This window comes from Heliangelus exortis, chromosome 11 (genome assembly GCF_036169615.1).
Source record: "Heliangelus exortis chromosome 11, bHelExo1.hap1, whole genome shotgun sequence".
Classification (NCBI taxonomy): Eukaryota; Metazoa; Chordata; class Aves; order Apodiformes; family Trochilidae; genus Heliangelus; species Heliangelus exortis.
The window spans coordinates 12,383,489-12,411,379 of record NC_092432.1 but is presented as its reverse complement, the minus strand read 5'-3'; the positions used below and the strand labels follow the sequence as shown (position 1 = coordinate 12,411,379).

The 27,891-nt window shown below is 40.0% G+C and overlaps 1 protein-coding gene across 1 annotated transcript in view; it reads right to left on the bottom strand.

The window, feature by feature from the left end:
* Window positions 1–27,891, bottom strand: part of ETFA (electron transfer flavoprotein subunit alpha) — a 28,860-nt gene that overhangs the window by 209 nt on the left and 760 nt on the right. The window contains exons 2-11 of the mRNA XM_071754643.1: window positions 22,533–22,682; window positions 21,261–21,342; window positions 21,080–21,162; window positions 19,443–19,542; window positions 18,142–18,252; window positions 16,898–16,999; window positions 15,862–15,930; window positions 14,748–14,830; window positions 4,019–4,084; window positions 670–750 (exon numbers count right to left, since the gene is read on the bottom strand). Coding sequence (XP_071610744.1) covers window positions 670–750; window positions 4,019–4,084; window positions 14,748–14,830; window positions 15,862–15,930; window positions 16,898–16,999; window positions 18,142–18,252; window positions 19,443–19,542; window positions 21,080–21,162; window positions 21,261–21,342; window positions 22,533–22,682 — 927 coding nt within the window. The remainder of the gene's footprint in view (window positions 1–669; window positions 751–4,018; window positions 4,085–14,747; window positions 14,831–15,861; window positions 15,931–16,897; window positions 17,000–18,141; window positions 18,253–19,442; window positions 19,543–21,079; window positions 21,163–21,260; window positions 21,343–22,532; window positions 22,683–27,891) is intronic.

Sequence of the window (27,891 nt, the reverse complement as noted above, 5' to 3'; positions counted from 1 at the left end):
GCCATGGGTCACCCCAGCTCACAGCACTCCCCATTTCTCTCCTCCTGAATAAAGCCTCTTAATTATTTAAGAGAGCTACATTTCCATTAGGTGGAAATAATGCATTCATACAACATTTATTAAGGAAATTGCCTACACGGTGTTTCGGCACAATGTGACTTTGTCTCTGGCTCACAAAAGGCCCCTGCTCACCCTGTGCTGGCAGGCACTGCTGCAGCAATGGCATGAAATGCTGGCACAGCTTCTGCCCACACCTCCCAGCAGAGCTGCAACCAACTTCTGGCTCCAAGCTCCGTGCTCCCAGAGAACCCCAAGTGCCTCATGGGCGTCACTAAGGCAGCAAACCCAGGCAAAAATAAGAACTCCTCCTGCCAATTTGGTACTTTCATACTTGATGAAGCTTAAAAACGCACATGAAGTACCTCTGGGCAGTTATTTCTCCAAATGGTTCATAGTCAGGAGACTGGAACAGAGGCTGTGACACTGCTCCCCCCCACGTGAGAGCTTCTACTCACAGGGACTGAATTTTCAGCATGAAAATAATGAAATCCTAAAGCACATCATTTAACTAAACACCCTCACACAGACATCTTTACCACCTACTAGCTAAGTTATCTCTGAAGCATCCCCCTGAAGATCTCTCCCACACATCTCCAGGTTTAACCTCACCTGAAATAAGTCTGCCACCAGCCCGTAGTCTGCCACCTGGAAAATTGGAGCTTCCGGATCCTTGTTAATAGCAACAATGGTCTGCAAGCAACAGTAAAGCACCGTGTGAGCAGATTATATACATAGATACACAGAGTAAAATACAGATCAGTCTCTGGGGCCGGATTACAATGACAGGCTTTGTCTAGGAACATGGGCTATGCTCTCTCCACACCCCTAAAAGCACAAGATCATGGCATTTAACATTTTTCCTTTCTTCCTGAAAAACAAACACACACCCCAGCGGCCCAAAAATCTCCATTCCCATACACTGGGGCTACCCCTCTCCTGCTGAAAAAAGTCTAGAATAAACATTATTACAAAACATTACCTTCAAGAGGTAAGCCACACTGTTATAGAAACATCTCAGAAGGAGCATGTAAAACAAGCACTATAAATGCCTAAAACCTCTGGACTTACTCTGGGACATCATCTAAATTATCACACAGTAGAAAAAAAACCCCAGTGCCCCTGTTCCAGAGAAATGCCTGTCTTGGTTTACACTCTGCTTGGCTTAAACTCTGGCAAAACACATGTGGGTGTCCACACAAACACCTAGAGAAGGATGGAGAGTGCTCTGTGCTCAGTGGGGCCAGGGGAACATGAGGGCTCACAAGGGGAGCCTTGTACTACACAAGGGTCTAAGCCCCAGTGCTCTGGTGCTTGTGCAGCCACCTCAATGCTGCTCCCAGGGGCAGCTCTGACCCCACACTCATTCCACACCCTTCCCTGTCATTCCCAGGGAGCCTTGGCTCACCTGGGTTTTATTCCCTCATGCAATGTCCTCATCATACAAAACCAGTGACTCAGTAGCATAAACCTTTTGGCAGTAAATCCAAGTTTGCAAATCCTTGTGTTGTATTTTTAGGACCACATCAGCTGCAGGGGAAGGAAGCACCTACAGCAGAGCACTGCTACTGCCACCTTCTCAGCAGCTCCAAAGCAAAGACCTCCAAGTATTCCAGAAATACTTCCCCTAAAGTATTTTCCAAAAGCTCCTCTTTGGTTTTACTTCAGTTACCCTGTTGGCAATGCCAACAATTCTGCAGCATGGAAAACAAAATCCAGGCTGCAGTACCTGAGGGCTGTGGGTTCTGTCCTTAACTCCAGGTGTTTGCAGAACTGTCTTAACCTTTAGTCTGGCAATCCAGTCCCTCCCTGGCTCCACTGGCTGAACTCACTTAGTAAGACCTGGTTCTCTACCTCATCCCTACATCAGACATTCCATGGTAAGAAGCAAAAACATCAACTTGCTTGCAACAGAACTTGGCCAGTTACATCTCTTCAGAAGAAAAGATACCAAACTACCTCATGGAGAACTTAAAAATAAAGAAAGAAAGCAACAACCATTCTCCAGGTCTCCTGAAAAGCTGCATTCTCTACCTTGCTGCAGCAGAACAAAAACTACAACTTTGCCCTTGCCAGAAAGCAACTTGACTACTTTGGAAAACAAATCCTGAAGTGTCCAAGCTCAGTTGTGAGCCTGACACTTCACAGTGCTGAGGGAAGATGGGGGATGCTCCAGAGTTCCCACAGCTGCATAATTCCTTATGTTTATAAAAACTGGATCTGTTTGGTAACTACCACACCTCTGTGCTATGGCTAAAAGGAAAGCAGAGCCCATTCCGAGCACCAGTAAAGCTGCATCTCACACCACACACATTTGCTTACACTAGAAAAGCAACACTACATGGGAGAAAGGAAATTGCTAAGTACACAGGGACACTTCATCTCTCCTTCTTTCCTATAAAAATACCCTCAAAATATAAAATGTGGCATCAGAAAAGACAAAAAGACAGAGGGTTTGCTGTTGCAGTAAAAGATAAGATTGCTACTCAATAAATATATCCAAAAAATTGTATCAAAGGAAATTCTTGCACTTTATTAGGTTCCCAGTACTATTGGCAATCTTGCCTGAGGGCAGGCAGGAGATAAACACAAACAGGGGCAAACCAAGTTTTAAGCAGCTTTAAATACTGATCTCATGTGCCCACTGTGCCCCTCCCCTAAAAGCACAGCTGGAGACTGAACACCTCAAAGACAATCTTAATGCCATGGCCCATCAGTTACCAGCCAAGTCCAGAAGGAGCTGAGGATGACCCTGGTGGTGCCACATGATGACTCCCACTGACTCTGCTCCCCTCTGACCATCCCTGCTCACTGTGCTGCAAGTACAGGAGCCTGCAGCAACACTGTCCCACTGAGAACACTGCTACAGGTACTGTTCTGCTATAATTCACACTTCTCAGGGGCAACCTCCATCCCAGCTCCTCATTCATCCTCAGTGTTCAATTTTCTGGGTTTTTTTCCTCCACTGTCTCACACAGCTCAAGTCCCTGATTGTAGAAAACAAAGGTCCTCAAAAGAGGGATGTATCCCAAATACAGCTCATGCAATCCCCATCCCACACCTTCCCCACCCCTATTTAAATATTACATGCAAAAAGAACTACACTGTAAGAAAACACAGATTATTGTACCCCTCTCCTGCTTGGGAAAGACAACCAGTCACAGACACTCACTCCTCCATCACTGGTTACACACAAGGATCTGCCTGCAAACCCTGGCAAAACTTTTCCTTGGTTTCAAAAACTATTAAAGGGTTTTGCTTCTGACAGAAAGCATAAGTTTGTGCCCTGGAAATAGAGCCAAATCATAGAGTTCCTTTTCTAAAAAGACCTGTGGGGAGGCCAGACAACCTACACCTCTTGATGTTTGGCACCTGGCAGTCCGATGCGCACATAATTTCTGCTCCTCCTTCCAAACACTGCCCTGTGAACCAAACTGCTGATTCCCATTTTGGATTATTTGCTTTGGCAATGAATGAGTTAAACCTTTTAAAGTTTTCCTGCCCTTTTATAACAGGTTTCCATTTGAATGGCTAAAGGCAGGAAAGTCAGAGACATCTCTTTATGGAATAATAACTTCATAATTCCAACTGCACATTGCTATGCATGAATTAATATGTCATACTCTGAAATAAATGCAAACAGAACCACTGTCAAGAATTCAGGCACGTGTGCTTTAGGTTTGGTTTTTTGTTTTGTTTTTTAAAGAAACAAAGTCAGTTAGCTGCTTCTACTTACCATGGTGGGTTGTAGTGCAATGGAGTCTCTCCTGTGTTAGATGTTTTGCCACAACATCTCTTTCTGGCAAGGCTTAGAGGGCCAGCATGTTTTAAAGAAGCAGACAAACTGGCAATTTTACTATTAAAAAAACTGGCAAGATGGCTAAAGTACTGATGTAAAAGCAAGCAAGTCAATTCGTTTCCTTCCTTGAAAATCCTTTCTACCACATCTGTCTTTATGTACCTTGCTGTCCTTCATCCCAGCCAAATGTTGGATTGCTCCAGATATTCCCACGGCAATATAAAGTTCCTAAAAGAAAACAAAAATGAGACATTTTTGGCACAGATGAAAACCTCCATAAGCTCTCACAAACTTTGCTCAAAATCAGATGCACGCAGTAGGTTTTACATTGGGTTTCAACATTAAAAGTTGCTATTAAAAGGCTCTTCCTTTCCCTGCTCTGGGATGCAATGCAACTGTAGCAGGAGTATCTCAAAGGAGCACCTGGCAGAAACAGATAAAAGAAAAAAAAAAAAAAAAAAAAAAAAAAAAAAAAAAAAAAAAAAAAAAAAAAGCAAGCTATCTAGATGAAGCATAAGATACTGTTCAGGTAGAGGACAGGGCAAACAGTATTACCTGTGACCCTGGAAACTCCCAGTGCAAATGTTAAAATAACATAACAAATGGATAACACAGGTGCCTAAGTAGAAAATCTAAGGGTTTTTTTTTTAATTTGAAGTCTCTAGGATCTTCTACATAAAACAGAACACACAAAGCTGAAATTAAGGTATTTAAACCTTTAAAAAGTTGTTTCCCATGTGTCAGGATGAACCATTTCAGATACTGAAGCAGGCTAGTGCACTACACACTTGTAGAGACAGCTTCTAATATTTATCCCAGCCCTCCACATTCGTAGGCTGTGAAGGTTTTCTTCCCCCACTCACCTCACACACAAGCAGAATTTCTCTTTTAAAAATACCAAGGTTAGTCCATATTTAAGAACATATAAATTTAACTCAAGTAATTACTCTGGGGGACAGGGAGGGTAAGAGGGTCCACAAACATCTTATCCCTGTGCAGCCCAAGGTGTGTATTACAGTTAAGTGGCTTTAAATGTGAAGGAGCACCCAGAACTGTGGAACAGCCCCAGACCTACAGAAGCAGCCAGTGAAGGTGCTCTGACAGGGACCTTGCTGACTGCTTTTTCCATACAGTTCTTTATAGCAACTACAGAAAAAATAAGACAATTGCACTCTGATGTTCCTCCAGCTCCAGAATTCACATGTTCCATCAGTTTTTAAGACTGGATGAATACAATTTATGAAGCTTCTCTACATAAGCTATCTCCTGTAAAAACTGAAAGAGAGGGAAAACAGGAGTCATCCTTTGCAACCAAAACACAACCTACGTATTTCCATAAAAACACAGCTGTTGAGGATGCTCAGAAATGTCTTCATTTGTGTGAATGGCTTCAGTAGTTTTTACCCAGTACTTCACTATTGGAGGTCAACTCCTTCTAACCACAGCTGCAACAAACACAATATGTACTCACAGTACAAAAGCAGTATTTTAATTATACCAAACAGAAGAACAGAGAATGCAGGAGAAATTACTCCAACATCACACAGTCCTTAGTACAAGCTCTTTTTAAGAACAGATTACTGTAATTTGATTTTTTTTTTTTTTTTTTTGACCAATTCATTAAGTGCCAGCCATCTAGACTGCCAGATACTCTTATCAGTCCATTTAACTCTGTGAAGTTGAGTCTTTGGAAAGAATCCAGATAGCCAGGAGCCAGATGCACATGTATATATTCTATTAAAGTATCTAGGAAAGACAAGGATGTTTCATTAAAAGAACATTTGTAACTCATCAGGCTTGTCTAAGAATACTTTATTATGCACTTAAGCCAGGCCCCTCTAGGTTATGTGTTTTTGGCTCTCTGCTGTACCAGCAAAGGTAGATCACCTCAGTCATGTTTTCATGCAAAGAACACACAGGACAATGCATCTCTTATCAAAAGCTCCATACTGTAAAATAGATTAGATTTAAACTAAGAGTTAAGCAGTCAATTCTACAGTTTAGCAGGAGGGAAGCAAAGGACCCACAAGTTCTGCACAGATAAGATTCAGCAGTGTTCTTTGCCCCCCAAGGAGAGAATTCAATTGGTCCCCTCGAGAGGTCATGAAAGACTCAGAAAATTCAGACCTCGGAGTTACTTTCAAGGCAATAACCTTGCCTGGATTTGTCCCTGAAATCATCAACTTCCATGATGACTCTTCCTGAGTCCTGTCCTGTCCTTTCTAATGTGTTTGCTTTCAAAGTCCCAAGTCAGGGTCGCAGCCTCAAGCACTATGAAGCATGGGAGGGAGGGAAACAGAGCAGATCAGTGCCACAGAGCAGTGTCCCTTATGGTGGCACTTGTGACACACCTGCCCAGACAGCAGAGAGCACACTGAGGTCTGTCAGATCTCTGATCTTCAGATCACCCACACAGGAGAGAGACCCCCACCCCAAGGCACAAAATGGCAGGAATCAGAGTCCAGACTGCACCTCCCAGGTGCCAACAAAGACAGCTTTATGCCTACTTCAAATTCCTGCTTTTTGGAGCCCCTGGAGGCTGCTCCTACTGCTGCCAGGTAGCAGAGCAACAAACTACAGCTACAGGCACTTCCAGCACAGCCCAGGACACAGAGGGCATTTCCCAAATCCCTGGTGCTTGGGCACAGGCAGGTGTTCCTGGAAGGACTGCTGCCAGCACAGTGCCACAGGAGAATGTCCTAACAAAGCAGTGTTCAGATGCTGCCCTACACTGTCCCATACAAGAGAAAGCCCCAAACTCAAGGGAAGTGAAAGTTCCAGTGGTATGAGGGCTTGGCACCAGATTAGACAATTGTCTTGCCTCACAGCAATTCCATTTCACACAGGAAATAATTACACAGCTATGCAACTAATCTTTATTTTTAACAAAGTGGATGGAGGACATCAGCAGAGAGGAAGGGACAGCAGAGCAGTGAGTGAGCAGTCAGAAAGAGCCCAGGGGAGGAAGAGGCAACACGAGAAGGGGAATGGAGCAAAAGCCTGAGAGCACACAGAGCAGAGGGCAGGGAGGCACAGTCAGGAAACACACTGAAAATGTGCTATTGCAGAAAGGGCCTGGTGTGTCAGTGACAGAACCATGTGAAAGCAGAAGCATCAGCACCCGACACACCCATCAGGCTTCTCACAAGGGTCAAAGCAGCAGCCTAAGCCCTTTCTGCCATCGAGACAGAACAAGGGCCAAGAGCAGTGTGTGTCCTGCCACGGGACAGCCCAGAGGCTCCAGAGGGAGCCAGGGCCCTGACAGAGACCTGAAAGTTTCTAAGTACAGATCTGCATCACAACCACCCTAAAAGGAAACAAACACACTAAGTCCCAAATGTATCCTATTCAAAGGCAAGATTCCAAATCAAGAATCCAACTCCTCACAAACTATTTGAAGTGCTCATCTGGTATTGTTTTTTCCACTTTTTTCCACAAACATGACCATGGTATGTCTTGTGTAAAGTCATTATATGCCAATCACTAAAATGAAAAAAATCCTCCTTTAGCCATCCCCTAAACTCTTCTTTCTCCTTTACCTGTACTCAACTTACATATCAGCATCTAGAGCAAGCCCAGACTTCACATGCACAGATCTGTACAACTGGCTCCAGACTTCACACAGCCAGGTACATGCTGTGTGGATAAATGTCACCAGTGTCCTGTGTAGATGACTGTAACTGCCAACATACCAACACCATTATTTTCCTGTGCATACCATTCTCCCAATTATTTATACAGAATTTGTGGCATACAGTATCACTTAATTTTTGCTTCTAGTAATATTTTAAAATACCTTAGTCTGCCTTGAGGCAATTAAGGTCCATTTGTCTAAGAAAACCAGAAGAGTGGGCTTTCAACTTACTCTGACTTAGAATGCTGCTGTAAGAGACAACTGTGCATCTTCCACAGGGGCAACACAAGATGAGGTAGTTCCTTTGCAGGCATGCAATCAGCTGCTATTGATTTCTGTGCCAGCCTTTGAATTACACTGAAAACCTTCAGTGTATGTTGATTTATCACCCTACCAGCAGCATGCTTTTAAAGACACAGCTTAATGACCCCCCCTTGGCCTATTTATGCCTTTTAAAGTCAGCTCAGATATTTTATTTTCTTTCCAAGAGTGAACGGACAATGAACATTGAAAGAAATCTCCATAATGAAAAGTGCTTCATACAAGAGATTCCTTCTGATTACAAGCTCTCAACTCAACCAAATATTTTCTGGCTTGACAGAAGTTCCCATGTATTGCACTGGATATCAGACAATTACCCAGTGTGTAGCACTCTGATGAAGCTGCATATGTTCCACTCAAGAAGGACAAGTGCTAAACTATACTCCAACTACAGTTTTTTGTTCACTTTAAGAGCCTTTGATCAGCCAAGCTATGTAATTATTCTTAAGCATGGTTAGGGTGTCTGCTGGAGTGCAGGGTACAGCAATTTTTTTTTTCCTCTCTCTCTAGGGAAAAACACATCAATTGCTTTCAGCTAAATGCACTCACATATGAATATTTTAGTACAATTTAATGTTTCTGCACCAACCCCAAAGGAGCAGAGCATCAATTTGTGAACATAGTTTTCCTGGAGTTAAAAGCTACTCTGGATAATGCAGGATGAAAGGGGTTGTCAATCCTTTGCTTTTGAGCAAGTCAGAGAAAGGTAGCCTGTAAATTCAGTCCCAGCTGCATACACCCAGCTCTCTAAAGTTTGCCACTATAAAGCTACTTTTCAACAACAGCGAATTATCAGGAGATATTCCAAAAAACATTTCCCAAGCATGGTGAGTTCTCCCAGTGCTGTTTCCATCTGCTGGCTACCTAAGAGCCTCAGCCATTTATACAATGCAAGTGCACCTGCCAGTCTGTAAATAAAACCCACAAACATCCTGTTCCAATAACCCCTTCCAGCAGAGAGGATAGATGGAGAAATTAAGCAACATACCATGTGTTTGAGTACAGAAACTTCAGTAGCTCAATATTTCAACACATCACAGTATTTGTACAAACCAGGAGGTAACAAAGATCTTACTGTTAAGCAAGGAGTAGAACACTTTTAAAGCAAGTACCAACCAAGGTGGCAAGAGTGATGCTTCTCAGGAAGCTAAAGGGATTAATTAGTTCATTTTGTTGGTAGTAATTTAGGTAAGAGCTTAAGAACAAAAAAGAACATAAATACTGCAATAAAATACACCTTGTTTTGCTTTCCTTACACTTTCCCAGAGAGCAAAGGGAAACAAGGTAACAGACAGGCCAACCTGAGCCAGCAAAGGGTGCCCAGGAAAGTGACAGGAAGCATCACTGAGGAAGAGTTAGCATCCACTTATTATGCAGAAAAACTGTGTCACTTAAGCACTGTAGAGAGAACAAAACCAGGCTAGGTCAAATATCTGATTTCTTTGCCACTGGATACAAAGAAATACCAAATACAGGAATAATGTTAATTATGTGATGCTGTATTTTTCCCTTCCTGATACTCCAAAAGAAGGGTGACTACTGCTAAGAGCTACAAAGCCACTCACTGCAGTGAGAAGGACTGCATATTAAATACAAGCTCAGAAAGCATCCTATCCTCTTGCAGAAGAACTGGAGCAACAGAAATTTCACTGCTTTGTAGGAGACCATTCTGTGCCTCTGCCAGGAAATATTTCCTTGTTATTCAGCTCTCCTTTTCCCACTTCTCACTTCATTCAGCTCCTGCATTTTCTACCTAATATAACACCTCAAGTTCTTCCACAGCTTCAGTGCCTTTCAGCTGAGCCAACATCTCACTCCTCAGCACCCCAACTGAAGTTTCATCTCTTGAACACACTTCTTTTTCCCTCACTCTTACTGTCAATTCCTGACAGCTGTAAATCTCCTGAAGCTCTTGCAGTCTATCCGAAAGAGAGACCATCCAAGAGACCCTCCAGTACAAAGCTGAAGCTTAAACACTGAAGCTAAGCAGGTCAGCACATTTACTCCTGACACTCCTATCAGAACTGAATCCCCATTTGCTTTCCCCACCTGAGGCTTCTCAGAACAGGCAATTTCCACACACATGAGCCTTCTGGGCAATCATATCACATTTGTAGCACAATCTTCTAATCCAGGACCAGTTCTTACTGCATCACATCTTCCCTAATTTTTCCAGCTTCCCAGCTACTTTTCATGTAGTCTGTCAGAACAGTCCTGCCTGGCTGCACTTTCCCTCCCACATGGACCCTCTGTACTGTCCCCTTCTCAAGAAAACCTCTCAGTCAAGTCTGAGCCCAGGAAGGGGAGACCTTCAGTATTGCCACCAGATTACTTCAGATACCCCCCCAACAGCAAACCCCCAATGGACACCTTCAGGATTACAATGGTGAAATACTGCTCTGGTAACACCTGCCCTAGTGCCAGCTAGGAAAAATCCCAAAAGAGAGCTAAGGCAGTTCTAGACCTGAGTCCTGAAAGCACACAGGCTTCAACAGAAGAAAAATGCATTTCAGAAAGAGCATTTAAAGTGAACTTTCAGAAAGTGAACATTTAAACTGTGAAGAGATTAAACTTCTGGGGAAAAGAAGTTGAGAGGAAGATAATCCCATTACAACCCAGTTGTCCTTCAAAAGCTAAAGGGAAAATAGAATTCTAAGAGGACAACAAGGGAAAACTAAGAAGCCCATGGAAACAACTTGGGTGTCCAAACAGGGGTGCCTAGTGGCATTACAGACAGAGCAGTGTTTGACACCTCAATCAGAGATGCTGCTCCATGGGGAAGTCTCCAGATCCCAGGCAGTCACTACCAGCCCTATGCAGGTACTTGTCACACCCCAGATACCAGAATGGCATTAGACACCTTTTTGGGGGCATCTAGTGACCCCCTGCATGCCCCTCCTCACAAATCCATACTGAGGAGGTCACAGTTCAGAAGCTAAAAGAAGCTCCTTAAGGCTCAAAGACCTTGGCTTTGCTTTTCTCATAACTCTTTTTTGCTTGTTTGTTTAAATATCAGACAAATAACACAAGTTCATGAGAAAGATTACATACCTTGTATGTTGGAAATGTTAATTATACCTAGTGTAATGAAAGCTAATACTGAACTAATAAATGACGCATGCATGTTCCATTTATAAATAAATATTAAATACCTGAAAAAAACAGTACCTTCTTTCTTCTCCTCCCCCCTTTTGTTCTTGTTGGAGTTTCTGTTTTGTTTTGGTTGGTTGGTTTTGTTTTCTTGGGGTTTTTTTGTAAAAATTATAGAACTGGGGAGATTTGTACTGTGAAAATAACACCCCTGAGTATTTTTGAGTATTTTGAAATTTCCCACCTAAAAACAGCAGTTACTCAAGGGTAGCACTGGGGGGCTTCTAGTATTTACTATTTTCTAACTGGATCTAATACTTAACAATAGTCACTGCTGGGAAGGATATTTTATGCAAGACCAACTGATCTGAACATTCTTAGAAAGGGTTTTTTCTTAAACAGACACTATACACATTACTTAACCTAAGGACTGAATTTGACTTTTCTGCAGAACACATGCATGTAAGAAATAATGGAAAACAACTGTCTTCTAATTTAAATAAATACACTCCTAAAATGGCTGTCACTGATTAAAGACATTGAATATATGATATTACATTTTTAATTAGGAAGACAACATTTTACATTTTAATACATCCACTTATGCCTAAAAATTTCCTTCCTTACATCTCAAATAATACAGATCAGCCTTCTCTTTCAAAGACAGAATGTTCCAACAGGAGTTGCAATCACCTGGAACCAACAAGGGAAAAAAGCCCAACTTGATTCAGATGTATAGAAAAGAAAAATTCAGTCAAATATTAGAAAAATGCATAAATGACCACATGAGCAAAAGCTCAAAGTTGAGTGATCTGATGCTATTCTGGAAGTGTAGATGTACTGTATAAAACTAATTTTTTAGCAGAAAGAAGGTGCCATTTGTATGCCTCTAATAACTGCATTATTTCATTACATAAGCAAAATGAACTACAGCTGTTTCTTGACTGGCAGTTTGTTCACATATTAATACATCAGCATTTCAGGGGAGCTGCTGTGGCCACAGGGTTCTCATGTCCTGCAATGCTCTGTCTGGGCTACACTAAAAAACTGAGGCTGGTCACAGAATGACCAAGGACCAAAATGATGCCTCCTTCACCAAATCCACAACCAAAGGCACAAGGGAAGAAATAAGCAGATTTTGTATCTTATTACCTCCTTACCCAGTGATCACCACAGAAACACACCCCAGCAGTCACACACAAAAAGCAGCAGAAGCACTCTCCTTCTTCCTGAGCCTATCACTAACTCTTCTCCCTCTCTGGTTTCACCACTGACCCAGTTCCAGAGTCCTTTAGAAACAAAGCATTCCCATCCTCCATGGAGGCCAGGCAAGAGACTATAAATAGCAGAGTAAGAGCTAAGAACGCATGCTGAGATACTTTCCCAGCAGAAACTAACAGCTGCACAGGAGAGCAAGTGTGTCTCCAACTCCAGCAGCTTCTGGTGTCCAAGATTCTTCCCCTTTCAGCCCACATGTCCTGGAGGGCAATGTAGCTTGTGTTGAACACAAAAACCAGACCTCAGGTCTCAGCTGATAAATCTAAGCAAGTATGAAGCTGCTTTGCAATTTTCCACATAAAGCAATGTGAGGTATCCCTGAACTAGTGATACCAAGCACACCTTGATGGAAAAGAAACCAGCACCTTCTAGAGGACTGGTAAAACTGCCAGCACAATCTTGATCAGATCAAGAAAGTGCTGCTCCTGCTTTAAGTAGCCTCTGTCTTACACTGCACAGAATTATTTTCTAGCTAAAGTACCTAAGGGACAGTAAAGTAGAATTAGGAATGTAAAGTTAAGAATTTGCAGCTTTAAACTGGACACATTGGAAAATTAGTTCCTCTAGTCAGCAACTCTGAGAACTTAGTATCAGTTCAACTTGCACTTTCAATACAACTAAGATAAAATATTTTCTGTACTTCTAAGACACTGTAAGCTATCCTCACATGTATTTTGAAATCCAGAAGTATTTGAACAATCTGAAAGAAGGAATTTCAGTGCTCTGCATAACTCACTTCTTAATAAGTATCTGTTAAGAGGGGAGATGAGAGAGAAATGCATCAGCCTGCTGACAAGAAGACAGAGCACCATGCAATTGTGCCTGTTGGGATCATTTATTGACACAGTAGTTAAACATTCATTTGTCAGTCCTGGCTATTGGCTATTTTAACAATCCTCTAGAAGACAGTGATGTGATCCTATGATGTGGTTGGATGTTCTCAGGACTTCCACACCTTGCTATGAGCCATCTGTGGCAAGTTACAGCACTATGTCTTCATCAAAATCTAGACTGTCTTGTTAGAAAGAATGTTCATTGCTGATCCTTGAGACACACAAACCATAGCAGAGCTGTCTACAAATGAGCATTTTCCACTCCTTAATGGATATCTGGGTAGTAAGGAACTAAGACTGGTTGGTCTCACCTCATGCCCTTTCAAAACAAGCAGCTGAACCACACCCAGTTATTCCCTGGTTTTCAAAGGTTTGTGTAGAGGACACTCAACTCCAGACTGCCTCCGTAAGACAACCAACTCTACCTCTTTTGGAACCTAAAATTTCTATTTATCTTGCAGCTGCACTTACTGAACCTATAGCTGGCAATACACTGGCACGTGCTCTGTGATCAAAAGTAAGTGCATTATAGTTAAATACAAATGTGCCCTTAGCAAAGAGGAAGCATTAACTCTGGGGGCTACAGCTGTCCTGCACTACATCCAAAAAACGAGCATAATCTGCAAAGCCTCAGCATTTCCTTGCATAGCAAAGGTTAATACCACTGCTATTGAGATTTGGGAAGGACACAAAATGCAACCAGATGGACCTTAAGTCTTATAAATATGTCTGTTTTCAAGAAGCTGGTTCTGGTTGCAGCTGGTTGTCACATAGATTTACAGGCTAACCATATTCTCTGTCACAATTCCCTACTCCTGGAACAGGCCAGCACACATTCCACCTTGCACTGAGATTAGCTACACTTGTACCTTCTTATTTACAAATGCTCAAGTTTGCTTTATGTTTCTACCTCATTGCCCCAGGTCACAAGGAACAATGAAATTCCTATCAGACGAAATTTCCTATCAGAAATTCCTATTCTCTACATGACAAAAAGGCCCCTCCCAGATCCCAAAAGACACATGGATACCCTGTGGTATCAGGATGCACAGCAGGACAGACATGCAGCAGGTTATTTCCCAACATTAACCTGCTCATCAGAGTATGCCCTTCTTAGTATTTCACTTTATAGCAGCCAATCTTTATGCTTTTTCTCTTCAGTTTCTTGCACTTCCATCTATTTCAAAAATTTGCTGAAAATGTAATGCACTAATCCAGTTAGTTAGCAAAAGCTTACAAAAAATTAATCACCTGTAAAAACAAAGAAAAAAGAAAAAAAAACCAAAGGAAAAAAACCAAAGGAAAAAAACCAAAGGAAAAAAACCAAAGGAAAAAAACCAAAGGAAAAAAACAAAAAAAAGATACAAAACCACTGAAACAGACTTCCCAGAGATCAAGCCACACATCAATATAATTTCAAGTTTATTCTGCAGTGACATGAAAGGCCTATCAGTGATGCTTTTCAGATCAGATTCACCACAGGCAACCGTGCAAAAATCCAGTCTGCAAAAACTCCAACAGAACTCTGGGTAGAACACTTCCAGTGGACCCAAAGCAGAGATGCACACCCCATTTCCCTGCAAATGCTTGGTCAAGTGGCAGTTTCACAAGGGGCATATTATGATGTGTGTGCTAGGCTGAGAAATGAGCTAAATCTTAAGACTAAGTGTTTGCTTTAAGGGAAAATGCACCACAAAAACATGAAATCTTTTCTGGATGACAGTCCCATACTTACTGGTGCCACTATTTTGCCCGTCTGTCCAACTTGCAAGTCGTTGGGGACAAAGCCAGCATCAACAGCTGCACGGGAAGCTCCAACTGGTTGAAAGAAAATGTTTCCAGTGTTTTCTTTTAAAATATTAGCGAGGCAAATTTATTTCCCCATAAAAGTCCATGGATTTTACTGAAGAGTCCCACACTTAAGGGCACGCATGTAGACGTGTCCCTCCTAAGAGCTCTAATGGTAATCCCTCTCTATTCCACTGGCTGAAACTTCCAAATAACTAAGTGCTAATGCATTTTATAAGCAGCAGGAAATCCTCCCTCCCAGCACCAAAGGGCCATATATTTAAAACCAAGGACGCCAGCCTGACGTATTTCCATTATTTTCTCTTGTTACTCTGTCAAAAGAGGATTTTCCCATAAATGCCTTCCCATAATGTTCCTCCAAGTTTTAAGAGAACACATGTGCCATCCTCTATCACTGTGGAGCTCAAAAGTCAGACAAAGAAAAATATCCAAGTGTATGTGAAAATGCCCCATGGACATTTAGTTAGTGAAGGCACTAATATAAAAACAAAGCTATTTGTGTAAAACTAAGTTTATTAATACATGTGAAATCTCAAGCTAACCTAGTTAAAGTGTTAGTACAAACAGTTCCTCCTCCTCCTCCCCCTACCTTTACTTAAAATTATTTCACTGACATCCTACACATGGTCAATTTTCTCCTATTAATATGAAAGCATAGCAAAAAGACAAGATGACAAGAACTAGGAAAGGGGTTCTGTAAAGGAGTAGTACATAAGGATGCAGGAAGAAAATATCAGCTCTTCATAGTAAGCCTAAACTATTTTTTAATTTACACAACTTCTCTTTTTGTCTGTGAGCTCTTATTCATGAGATTTGTGGAGGACGGGGAGTTTTACAGTTTCACATTTTGCTTCATATAAGGGCATTTAAATGCACTGTCGACAACAAGGACAAGACAAAGCTTCACCTATGACTAAGCCAGCAGCATTTCAAGATTTTATTTGATGGACACCAAAGTGAGACTTTAAAACAGTGCTCACCTTAATGTGACTTTTTAAATATGGTAACAGGGTTAAAATAAAGGAGGAAAACAAGTTTACCTGCAGCATGCAATTGATCTGCAAGATCGTACAGCAGCTTAAAATTCTCACCACTCTTCAAGCCTCTCCCTTAAAAGTTAGGAATTAAAAAAGAAAGAAGAACATATCAAGCTGGATGATTTTTTTATTGACTACATAAACTTCGTTTCACATTTGCAAAAGCACAAATACAGAGTTGTATTTGTACCCCAATAAGGTATTTTTGGCTTTATTACTAAACAATATTTACTCTCTGGAGACTGGGGTTTTGTCTGTGTGAGTAGTATTATTATTTCAGATGTACAAACCAACACCACTTCCTGCCTAGATACTACCATATCATTCTCTGAAATCAGGAACACTTTTTTTTAACTAATTATAGAATGGTTCTTGGGATTGTTCAAGGCCAGGCAGGGTGGGGCTTTGAGCCACCTGGTGTAGCAGAAGGTGCCCGTGCTCATGGCAGGAGGGGTTGGAACCAGATGATCTTTAGGATCCCTTTCAACCTAAGCCATTCCATGTAAACTAGACAGAGCAGTGTTGGTCTATGAACTAATAATTTTTAATTTGTGCTCCCTCTGCTGGCTTTAGGTACAAAACGCTGTAGTGGGATAACTAAGGATTTTTAAACCATAGGCTCACAGTAAAAAACAATTCATCACTTTTTCCTCAAAGAGCAGAATAAAAAAATAATTATTTTTCAAGTCAATTCATAACTACATTTTGAATTCCCATAATTGTTGGCAGTAATTTTAAGCAGGACACATTATTGCTATAATTTTAAAGGGACTCACCCAAACCAACAATGGTTTTTACAAAGCCTGCCAGCATATGTTAAACTCATGTTTTGCCTCTGCACAAAACATACATGCTGGGTCACTCCCACTGGTCTCTATGCCATATTTCAGAATTGCAGAATAATAATTTACTACCTTTTTTTTTTTTTTTTTTTTTTTTTTTTAGGATTATCACATTATAGTGTTCTGCTACAGCTATTTAATCAAGATTCACCAGTACTTAAATGCAACACTGTATCATTTCAGTATTCTCTACTTACCACCTGATACAACCACTTTTGCACTGGTGAGCTCTGGTCGATCACTTTTTGTCAGCTTCTGATCAATCCACTGAGACAGACCAACAGGTGGTGGGGGGGTTACTGCATTCATCACAGGAAGGAAAACATCCACAAGAAAAATGACAAAGAGTTTATTTGCAATCTTTTAAAGCTGAGCTTAAGCTTAATGCAAAAGTTCATCCCCTACCCAACTCCACCACAAGCTTTTAACTCCTCTCAGTAATTGCTCTGTGGCTCTGAGTCTCCAGGCTCTCTCCTTCATTGTGTTCATTGTGCAGAACAAGCTGCAGTGATGAGGGGCTGCTGTTCAGTAATACACTGATACAACTGCAGCACAAGCGTGGCTCTTACTGGAAAAGGCAATCAAGCCACTTAGGTAGTACAATGAAAGTACAAAATGCTAATCTTAAGTATCCAGTAGCATTTGTTTCCCAACATCCACAGACATTAGGAGACATGGGATGGTTCAGGTACTAAGCCACACAAAACAACTTGAGTCCTGGGACACACACTCAGTGAGTTACTAGCACTTGCCCTGCTGGATTTACAGCACAGGCATCAAAAGGCCCAGAGCAAAATTCATCAGGGTAATAAAACACTGAAAGAACAGGTTACCCAGAGTGGGGATTCAAAGAGCCTGACTGGGCACAGCCCTGGGCAACCTGCTTGAGCAGGGCAGTTGGACCAGATGATCTCAAGAGGTCCTTTCACACCTCAACTGCCCTGCAATTCTGTGTCTGGCAAAGCTATGTTGGCTTCACTAAAATAATAATTTAAACTGATCTAGTTAACAATGATATAACAGAATGATTTAATATTCTCAAACTAATTTAAACTGCTATGATGTTAGCTAGACACAGTATTGACCTACCTCAGCTGAAATAAAACCCATTAAACTAGGGCTGTGGAGAGCCAGCCACTTTTATTTTCACCCAGTCTTGCTTTGAAAACCAATCTGGCTTTTCAAACAGCTGCTACTTTTAGTAAGGAAGAATTTCAAGATTGTAGTGGCAGAGGTTTAAGCGGCAAGTGGAACTGGAACAGACAATGGCCACTTCTGCTCTAAGACAAAGCAGCAAGTGAGCAGATAATCCATATTTTCTCTTACCATGAAGCCAAGACTAGGAAAATCAGTTTGCTTTGATAAGTACTTCTGTGAGCTCACACAGTGAGCCAAAGTAACCCTATTACATGAATGACAAAGTAACTGAAAAAATACTCACGCTTTTCCAAACTGGCACTACCACCACTTGCTGGTGCAGCCTCAAAGGAAGTTCCCCGTACAGTAAATATTTTAACTGCTTCTTCACACTGCACAGTGCAAATAATATTTCCTGATAAAAAAAAAAAAAAAAAAAAAAGAAGAAAGAAAAAAGGGGATGGCATGTTTTTACTGAGGGTAGTATATCAGGCATTCCATGCTTTTTAAAAAAAATAAAACTAATAATAGAAACACACTAACAATTCTACTACGATATGCACCATCCAGAAAGTTACTTCCCAAAACTGCTGTTTTAGATGACCAAAACTTGAAACCTAGGCACTCAGACTACAAACATTTTAATTCACTCCTTAGCTTCATGTTTCTGAAGTAGAACAACAAACTGCCTTTTTTAACCGGTGCAGAGCATTCAAAATAACACTCAAGAATGAGCTCTTTAGTTTCAAAAGAGGAAAAAAACCTGTGAAACTGTAATTCTTAAACATAAACTGTGTCTATGATTCAAAGTAGATCTCCTATCCTGTTGCATGACTTCATCAGAACAGAAGACTAAGAGGTCTGCTTCAAGTACCTCTGGGATTATATTTCTTCCCAATAATATGCAATCTAAGGTATTTAATTCACCCTGGCAGCTGCAGGGAACAATAAAAGAGAAAAAAAATGCCAGCTATTCATTTAAAAAATCAACTTGAAACTGAATTACTGGGAAGCAACCTGGAAGTGCAACACAAGAACAACATTCTTGTCATGTAACTCGAAATGCAACACTGTGTTCCTGCATGTGGTAGGTACAATCTGGTACAGTAAAATGAAGCTAACAACCTCACATATAAATTAAAACAGAAGGAGAGACAAGCATTGGAGAAACAAGACTAAAAAAAAAGCAAACTAATCCAATTAAATATTATAATTAGTTCAATGCCTTCATAACTATGAAAAATAACCCTGTGTTATTTTAAATCAGAACTAATGCTGGTCATATTAAATAAAGCTGGACAATTAACTGAATATCTTACATTTTACAAAATTGGATCAGAAGTACATTAACAAAGAAATGAAGAATGCATAAAGGAGACTACCAGATTCTATTGGCTCAGCTGACAGACCTGGTTTCTGAGAGTGCCAAAGCTGTTGTGATACTTCCCCTCTCACGCACAGAGCTTCATGAACATTCCCAGGTTTCATTTTCATGAAACTCAGAAACTAAGAGTTGCTCAGATTGTGAAAGCAAAATGTTGTAACAAGAGGTTTATGTAGGAAGCCTATCAGTACTGGCATCACATACCTTTTGTGATTACTCACCTGCATAGATAGTTCTCACAAAAGTGTCTGGTGACTTGATCTCAATAATGTCAGACACAGGGGCAACATCAAGCTTGCCAGCCACTCTGGGAATAAGATTCTAGAAGTTAAAGATGAAAAATTTGCAAGATAAATGTTAAATGCACATGGGCAGTAAAAGAACGCCTGCTGTCCTGATTTTAACTTCATTTCTATGAAGTTAAACTTGCTGCCTGTTAGTAAAAAGGTACGTACAACTAAGATTATTTTTTAAGTGCTACTAATGAATAAAATGCCATTATTTAATAATGTTACAAGTTTTATAAGACTTCCAGTAACTAAACCCTTAATTCAATATCTTAAATTAGAAAGCTTATTTGCTTCATAGCTTAAAACTGAATATAGAGGAATTTAGTCAGAAATTTGACAATTATGGATTGCTGATGTCCTAGCACTTCCATTTGGGAAAAAAAAAAAAAAAAAAAAAAGCATTTTTGGACAATATTTACTGGAGATTATATTTACTGGAGATTATAGGAAACGAGCCCCTGCAGTGTCCCCAGATGTTAGAAAAACATTATTTTAAAAAACAATAATAAAATATATATCCTTCTGCTGTGAAATTGACTCTAGAAAGTTACCTAGCACCTTTAAATATGAGAAGGATAAAAAGGGCAAAACAAATTGTGACAGCAAGTGATTTGCTTGTTTTTTCTCTGTTTAACCCCACAGTCTGTTACAACACAAAGGGCCCAGTTCTCACAGTTTAATGTTTACTCACATTAAACACTCAAATATGGAAGCATAAGCTTTACAGCAAAAGCTATTAATTTTACTAAAACATAGCAGATCAAAATAAAAAGAAAAAATGAAGAGAAACCCCAAGACTTAAAGATATGTAAATGTTTTCCTTAGCAAAATTACAAGGATATGGACTGATACTGATTGGAAGTGAGAACAGTCAGATGAAGGGCTGATGCCATTATTCATCCCACAACAGCAGGAATTTTGAACCATCCTTTTTCTCTACTTCAGCTGCACCAAAATGTTGACCAGACTGTTAGTATTGAGGCTCTCAGCATAGTTAAAAACATGCCCCTTAAAAAACAAGTTTTGAAAAAAAAAATCTATTTTTATTTTAAAATATCTTGGCTATGATTCAGATTCTGGGTTATTTATATATATTTACAGATATATTTATATATTTATATTTATATATTTTTTCAATTTACATGACTTAAACCATAGATGCAATTCCCTTCTGCCAAAAAAAAAAAAAAAAATTGCTTCCAGTAGGTCTGGACACTCTCAACATTTTTCATTACAATTTACTGCACTTTTCATGACCATTTTCATAACGCTGTCAGATCACTGAACCTATTCTGTGTTACTGTGCATTTTGTCTTGTGTACACAGAACTAGCTGGTTACCATTAATTAATTAATTCTTTTTTCTACACTGTTCCTTTACCCAAGTCATTCCACAATAAAACTCAGATACGAACCAGTGTTTCTAAATAATGGCTTCTTAACCCAAATACCCTAACACTTTTTAAACCTCCAACTGTTCATGGTCGACGTCTCTCAGGCATTTGATTCACAGCCTTACACACAACAGTGTCTGTTTTTCTCCAAGAAACTTTCATTGCATCTACTTACCTTTCCAAAGGCAGATGCTCCAGCACAAATGTGGGTGTAATTGAATTTTTTATGAGTTTCCAAAATCAAGGGAGTCAGCTCCTCTGAGGATAAAAACATTGCATAAAATTTACAACCATCTTATTTCCAACTCCAAGTATAAATATTCTTTCTTTCGACAAGAGAGAAAAACAGCTCTCACCTGCTAGAAATCCCTTGTACACATCATGCTGAGCCACTAGAACTTTTGCAACACCTTGCACTTTGCTGACTTCTTGTGCTACCTAGGATTACAAATTAATTATTATTAGTTTTCATGACAAAGCACACAGAGTCCAACTAAACCTGAAGCCCTGTGGTGGCAGACACCATAAGCAATTAGCAGGAGACAGTCCCTGCTTCTGAGAGCTTACAGCCTATAGATCAGGAACACAAACATCCAGGTGCTTCAAAATCAGAGGCACAGCTGAAGGAAAAAAATGCAGCTCTTCTGACTCCCTGTGTAGTGCCTTAAGGGACCATGAAACTGAATTTTGTGAATCAAAGAAACTACAAAGCAGAGCAAACATGGGAAATTTTGCCTCCTGTATGCAGGGTGACACAGTCATCTCCTGATTTATTACAACTGCAGATAACAATCAGGATTATTGCTCAGTATTTCGAAAATGATCATCAAGAATCCAGTTCTACTTTCTTTTAAATTAGCCCCAATCCACAACATGAGCATCCAAAGCAAGCAAATGTACAGCAGTTATGATCTTTGTCTAAATTTTAGGAGCAATCCTTTGTTTGCAGCTGACCCTGCCTATTGCTGCAATGTATTATTTTCAATGCAGTGTTTATGCATTTTTTCTTTAAATTTGCAGAAGTTAAGTTTCAATGATAAAAGGATTGTTACAGATCAGAGAGAAGAGGACTGACAGCAGTGTCTGGAGACCACATGCACCATCCCACAGCTAGTGCAGTTTTACTGAGTTGGCTGAGTATCGGTTTACTCTCCAAAAATTAACAAGAGGAAATAAATAAAAATTCCATAACAGCTGCTACAGAATATCTGGTTTAATTAACTGGCTCTTTTCTCCTGTCAATACAGATTTTTAGTAAGAATCTTAAAAAAAGCTCCATTTTCTGCAAAGTACTTTTTCCTAGCATGATACACACTGCCAAACAGACACCATATACTTAATAGAAAAAAAAATGTACAGGAAAAGTTTTTTAGAAGTCAATTTAGTCCTACAAAAATTTGCTTATCTAAGCCAATCACAACTGATGTTGATGTTGTCCCTTGTGAAATAAAATCTATACCTGTATTTTTACTTCAGAAGAGAAGCTGCTCAAGTGCAGGGCACTTTGGCAGATTAGCAACTCCTAGCAAGGTTGCTCTCACTACAGATTATTTTTCAGGCTGACACAGATGCCACCAAGCACTGTTTGACTGCACTCATTATTTCATTCACAGGAAAACAGGATTTACCTTGTCACAGCTGGTACCAGCTACCAAACAAGAAACTTCACCTCCAAGCTTTTTTGCTGCAGTGATAGTATTTAATGTAATGGGTGTAAGAGTCTCATTGTTGTGTTCTGCTATCACCAATGTACTCTGAAACCTCTGGATCAGCAATGCCTTGAAAGGGAGAGAGAGAGAGAGGAGTTTAATATTCAGCATTAAATAATAATGTAAAAAAAAAAAAAGGTTTCTAAGAGCATCCTATGCTTTAGAGAAACTTCTCCATTATACAAACTGTAAAACACTCTTGACAAACAAAATGAGGCAAATCTAGACAATTTATAATTAGCATACAGAATATATATGGTGTCAAAAAAAAGGTATAAACTTGCTTGACTTTAGCCCCTGTAATATCCTGTGTTTAGACTAAAGCCTCTTCATGAAAATACTGAACATTTTTAAGAAGTTTTAATACATTACATTCAAACTCAGTTGATCAACTTAACAAAGTACCTTAAACAGTGAGGATTAGCCCAGCAAGACTAAGGCACAAGGAAATCAAAGCTAGCAAATAAATATTTGCTTGATTTTTTATTTTTTGTTTGCTGGCAGTTGTGCTTTTTGTTTTGTGTTTTCACTATATGTTTTAGCCAAAATCTAGCTACAGAACTCATTTTTAATTAGCCATACATAAACCCAAAATTATATGCAGCAGAAGGATGATAATAAGGCATAGAGGACTCACTGCCTGCAAACACACTACAGAACCATCAAACAGCATCAGCTTTATTTTTTCTGTTTTCCTTTGAAACATTTGACACATTCTACCACGACAATTTAATGAAACTTTAGCAATAATTTCAACAAATTCACCATACACACACAGACTTGAACTTCTAAAGAACAAAAAAACACAAAAAACAACCCCCACAAAAGGAGGAAACAAAACAAAAAAAAAACCACAAAAAACCAAAACTTGCCATGAAACCAAACTGAAATATTCTAAGCTCTGAGACTTTCCTTTGTAATTTTCAGGTGAACCTGGAGAAAGCATTATTCCTCCAAGACTCATACCAGATTCTGAAGTTTTCCAGTTTCCAAAGGGAGCTGCTGACTCCACAGCTTTCTTTAGTAAGGACCTGACTTGGCTCAAAGCAGCAGACATTTAAAACATGCTCTGACTATACTATGATCTTTCCCCTAAATAAGTACTGCACCCCCAGAGGAGCTTCACATCACTCTGTCAAACAATTTTAGAATATATTAAAAAGATTTTTTTTTTAGCCAAATAGAATAAAAGCAATGGATGTTGCTCGAGCAGACTAGATATTACAGCATTAACTAGGTATTACTTCTAAATGAACAATCCCATGTTTCATGTAGGCATAAAGTGACCTCCTATGAAGCACCCATATGAAAGACAATTCTGAACACAAATACCAAAACTGAAATAAATTAAGTCACAAGCTAGATCTTGGGTAAAAATCTTGGATAAACAAATTTTGTACAGGAGTTTGAATTTTAATGTACTAACACGTGTATTTTTTTCTTGTAATAAACAAAACCAGAACAAGCAAAAAAGAAAACTTTTTTTTGTTACAATAAGGATTCTGCAGTAAATCCAGAGGGTAATTCACCCAGCCACATAAAATCCTGGAAACTAGGAATCTACCATGTGTCAATGGCAAGGACAGGTAGTTATTTCAGTGAAGTCACTCATCCAACTGCCTGTGTGGGAGAACAGGCCATTGTGTCAGAAACATAATTTCTCCACCTGTACTTGGGCAAGATGTCTAGCTTCAACCCTGGATGAAATAGGAAGGTTGAGTATAAAACTAACACAGAACAACCACACTAGGGAAAACAATGTCTCAAGAGGAAATAGCCCTCAGCATTTGTGCCAGAGAAGGTTCCTGGTGAAAACTAAGCTCTGGGAAAATCTAGCTATCCAAAAAAGTCAGCTACATTTGAACATCATACAAACTTGAGCAATTCAGTGGTTTCTCAAGCACGCCAGCAGGTTATTAACACATCTGCCAGTAGAACTGGAAGTTTCTCTCACCTAGTTTTAGGTACAAGCTGAAGTGAGGAGCCTAGGTTTCCTCTACGGCAGAAACCTCTCTGGTGGAAACTCCAGACAGTGACTCAGTTTATACTAAAATAAACATTTACAAAGGAAATCCCTCTGGAGTTCCCAACTCCTCCTCTCCCACTCCAGCAGTTACTGCAGAGCAAACCTGGCCTCTGACTTCTAGATGTTCAGAAGGCTGCAAGATTAAACTAGATGTGCAGTATACATCAATTAAGCCACCTGCAAAGTACCAAAGAATTTGCCGAATTTATCTTCAAGTTTCCCTAAAGCATCCTTTTGCTCCCCACTTGAGAAACTAAATAATGCTTTCCAAGCAAAATGTGAAACATTTCAGCATACCATCCAAATTCCTAGACTTCACACAAAACAACTGAGACTTCTCACTGCTCCCCCGCCAACTGTTGGAAACCTGGACATGCCCAGGTAAACCCATGCATGAGGGCAGCATCCCCCAAAGCACTCAGTTCAATTTGTGCAGGTGATCTGCTCTTCACAGCAACACCAACACCAGCTGAAAACCTGCTGGTCTTGGAAAATCCCAGAGAAAAGCATTTGCTTGCTGCTTGGTGAGGCTGGGGAGCAGCCAGAGAGCAATCACTGCCTCCACAGCCAAGAGCCCATAGCCAGCTACCCGCAGCCTGCTCCAAGGAAGCTTCTTGTCATGCAGGAATTATGAAATCTGCTCTGGAAACAACGCGTATGGCAGGCACAGGAATAAATGATGGGACGACCAAAAAGTCTGTCCAGAATGCAAGAGCTCCAGCAGGGGTATTCTGCATTGCCCCGTGCTCCAAATATTCATGAATGCAAAACAGGCTGCCAGAAACTTCACCCAGAAAGCTGAACTCTGCCTTCCAACCTCTTCAGAGTAACCAGAAGTGTGGGGAACTAAACCCAAACAGACAGCCACAAGACAAGAGCACCCAACAACTGGACTGACAAGGGAATCCCTAAAGCTGACAGGGTTTTACATGGCTGTAGAAACAAAATGGCCAGAAAAAAATATATTTTTAAACTGGTTAACAGGAACTAAGGATCTCACAGACAAATTATCACTGGGCAAACTTCCCAAGGACTTCAGGAAGTAGGAATTGGGTTATTACTATAGACAATGGCTACATGCCTATACAACAATGCCTATTTCTATTAATAGGAAGACTCATAGCTGCAAAGCTTAAAAAAAACAAAAAAAAAAAAACCAACCAACCAACCAAAAAAAAAAAAAAAAAAAAAAAAAAAAAAAAACCAACAAAATATTTTGGGAAGCTCAGTGAGAGAAAGGAGCTTGAGCAGCAGCCTCTATACTCCACCTAGAAACTCTGTACAGATCTGGCTACAGAAGTGGTCTAACCCACAGCTAATAAACTCCAAAAAAAAAAAAAAACAAAAAAAAACAACTCAAGAACAGCAAAAGAAAAAAAATTGATTAAAAAAATGTTTATTTAGGAATCACAATAAAGACTTAAAATTAGAATGGAATTGAGGCAGCAATAAAAGATGTGATAGAGCAGACTATTCCAGATATAGCCCATGCAAATCATTCATAAATCAATCCAACCAGGCTGTTTAGAGACACAGACACTACTGAAAGTGAACAGAAATAGATACATTTTAGGAGTTAGTAATCTGAGGTTAACATTGACAGCTGAAGCATACAAAGTATTCCTTAAGACTACAAATGCAGTCTAGTACCTCCCAAGTAGAGTGCTTACTGCTATTAAACAAAACACTGTTCAGAATTAGATTAAAAAACACTGAAAAGAAACCCATGAGTACATAAGATATATGACTCAAATAAAATCCATCATTTTCACCATCACCAGGAAACTGAAGGCTCTGAACAAATCAAGAACTCAAAGACTTAAAAGCTGTGAAAACTGGGCCCCCACAAAACAACTGAAAACATTACAAGTACCCACTCAATAGCACTAAAAATTAAGCAAGTGACATTTTGCTTTACTCAAATGCTATTCTATAGTAAAATACTACATTATATGGAGACATAAACCACTACACAAACTGAGAGACAAAACATCAAAGAAAGTTAAGATCCCTTTCACCCTCAGGATCTCCAACAGTTTCATAAGAACATGACTATTTAAGCCAACCCTAAAGCAACTCTCCACCCCAAAGAAACATTGCAGAAGCAAATGTGACTTTCCTGACCTGTCCCTTTAAAACAACATCAGAACTCTGAAACAGTAAACAAAGCTAAAGAGTGTCTTTAAACAGAGAGCCCTAATATCCTTCACTTTTTGACTGGGTTTTGTTTTGAGGGCACTTTGGAGACCTAGGAATTAATTTAAGACTTGAAACAGTTAAGATAAATACTGCTTGCCCTTGGTGAATACACTAAGGATAAAGTGTAACTTCAACACAGCTGGATACAAAATTAAAGGTGTTGGCATTATATCCACCTCAAGTCAACTCAGCCCCAAACTTCTGTAAAAGGTCCTCTAAAAATAAAAAAACCCCAGCACTGTGAATAGGTAAAAAGGTAGAATCTTATTTAATAAAAATAAGGAACAGAGAATGCTATAGGGAACACACTATCTGTTGTTTCATAAAGGCAGTAATGTGTGACTAAAGGCATTAGCAGGGCTGAAATGGAGTTTGCTTCACTTCCCTTGTGACCACACAGAAGGTGCACATAGTTTTATAGGGTTTTTTAATAAATTTGTGTTTGGGTGCATATGGCTGAAAACCAAGGAGCTGATCTCACTCTTCCAGGACATGAAGCTGAACTGCACAGTGAGCATATTATTATCCACGCAGCACTGCCATGTGTCCCTAGGAGCTCCAGAGATCATCAAGACCTTTGCTCTGCAAAGCCAACAGTCCATAATTAAAATATCTATCATTTTAGAGAAGCTAAACCATGCATGTCCTGGTCTACCCTTGCTCTTTTTTTTTTTAAGCCATTCTTAGTGCCTGAAACCGACTCCATAATTCCAATTTTAGAATTCTCCATTACTGTAACACCTGAAATGCCTTGGAGTGCTCAAGAAATGTGTGAGATATAAAGCTCTTACAGAAGCTACTTACACACTGCTCCAGTGGATGGAGTGTCTCTTATACCTACTACAAGATCCAACAGATATTCAGGGACATTTCATGATTCATCCCCTCTGTCTAACCTTGAGGTCACCTCGTCGTTAAATTTGGTAACACAGACACCATGGCACGTGAAGCAGAAAAGGGCCTCCAGAAGCCCCAGCTAAGCCATAGGAAGGTCAGTACATCAAAACAACTGGTGTTTCACAACAGCGCTGGTGCAGCAGTGGCCATGGTTGA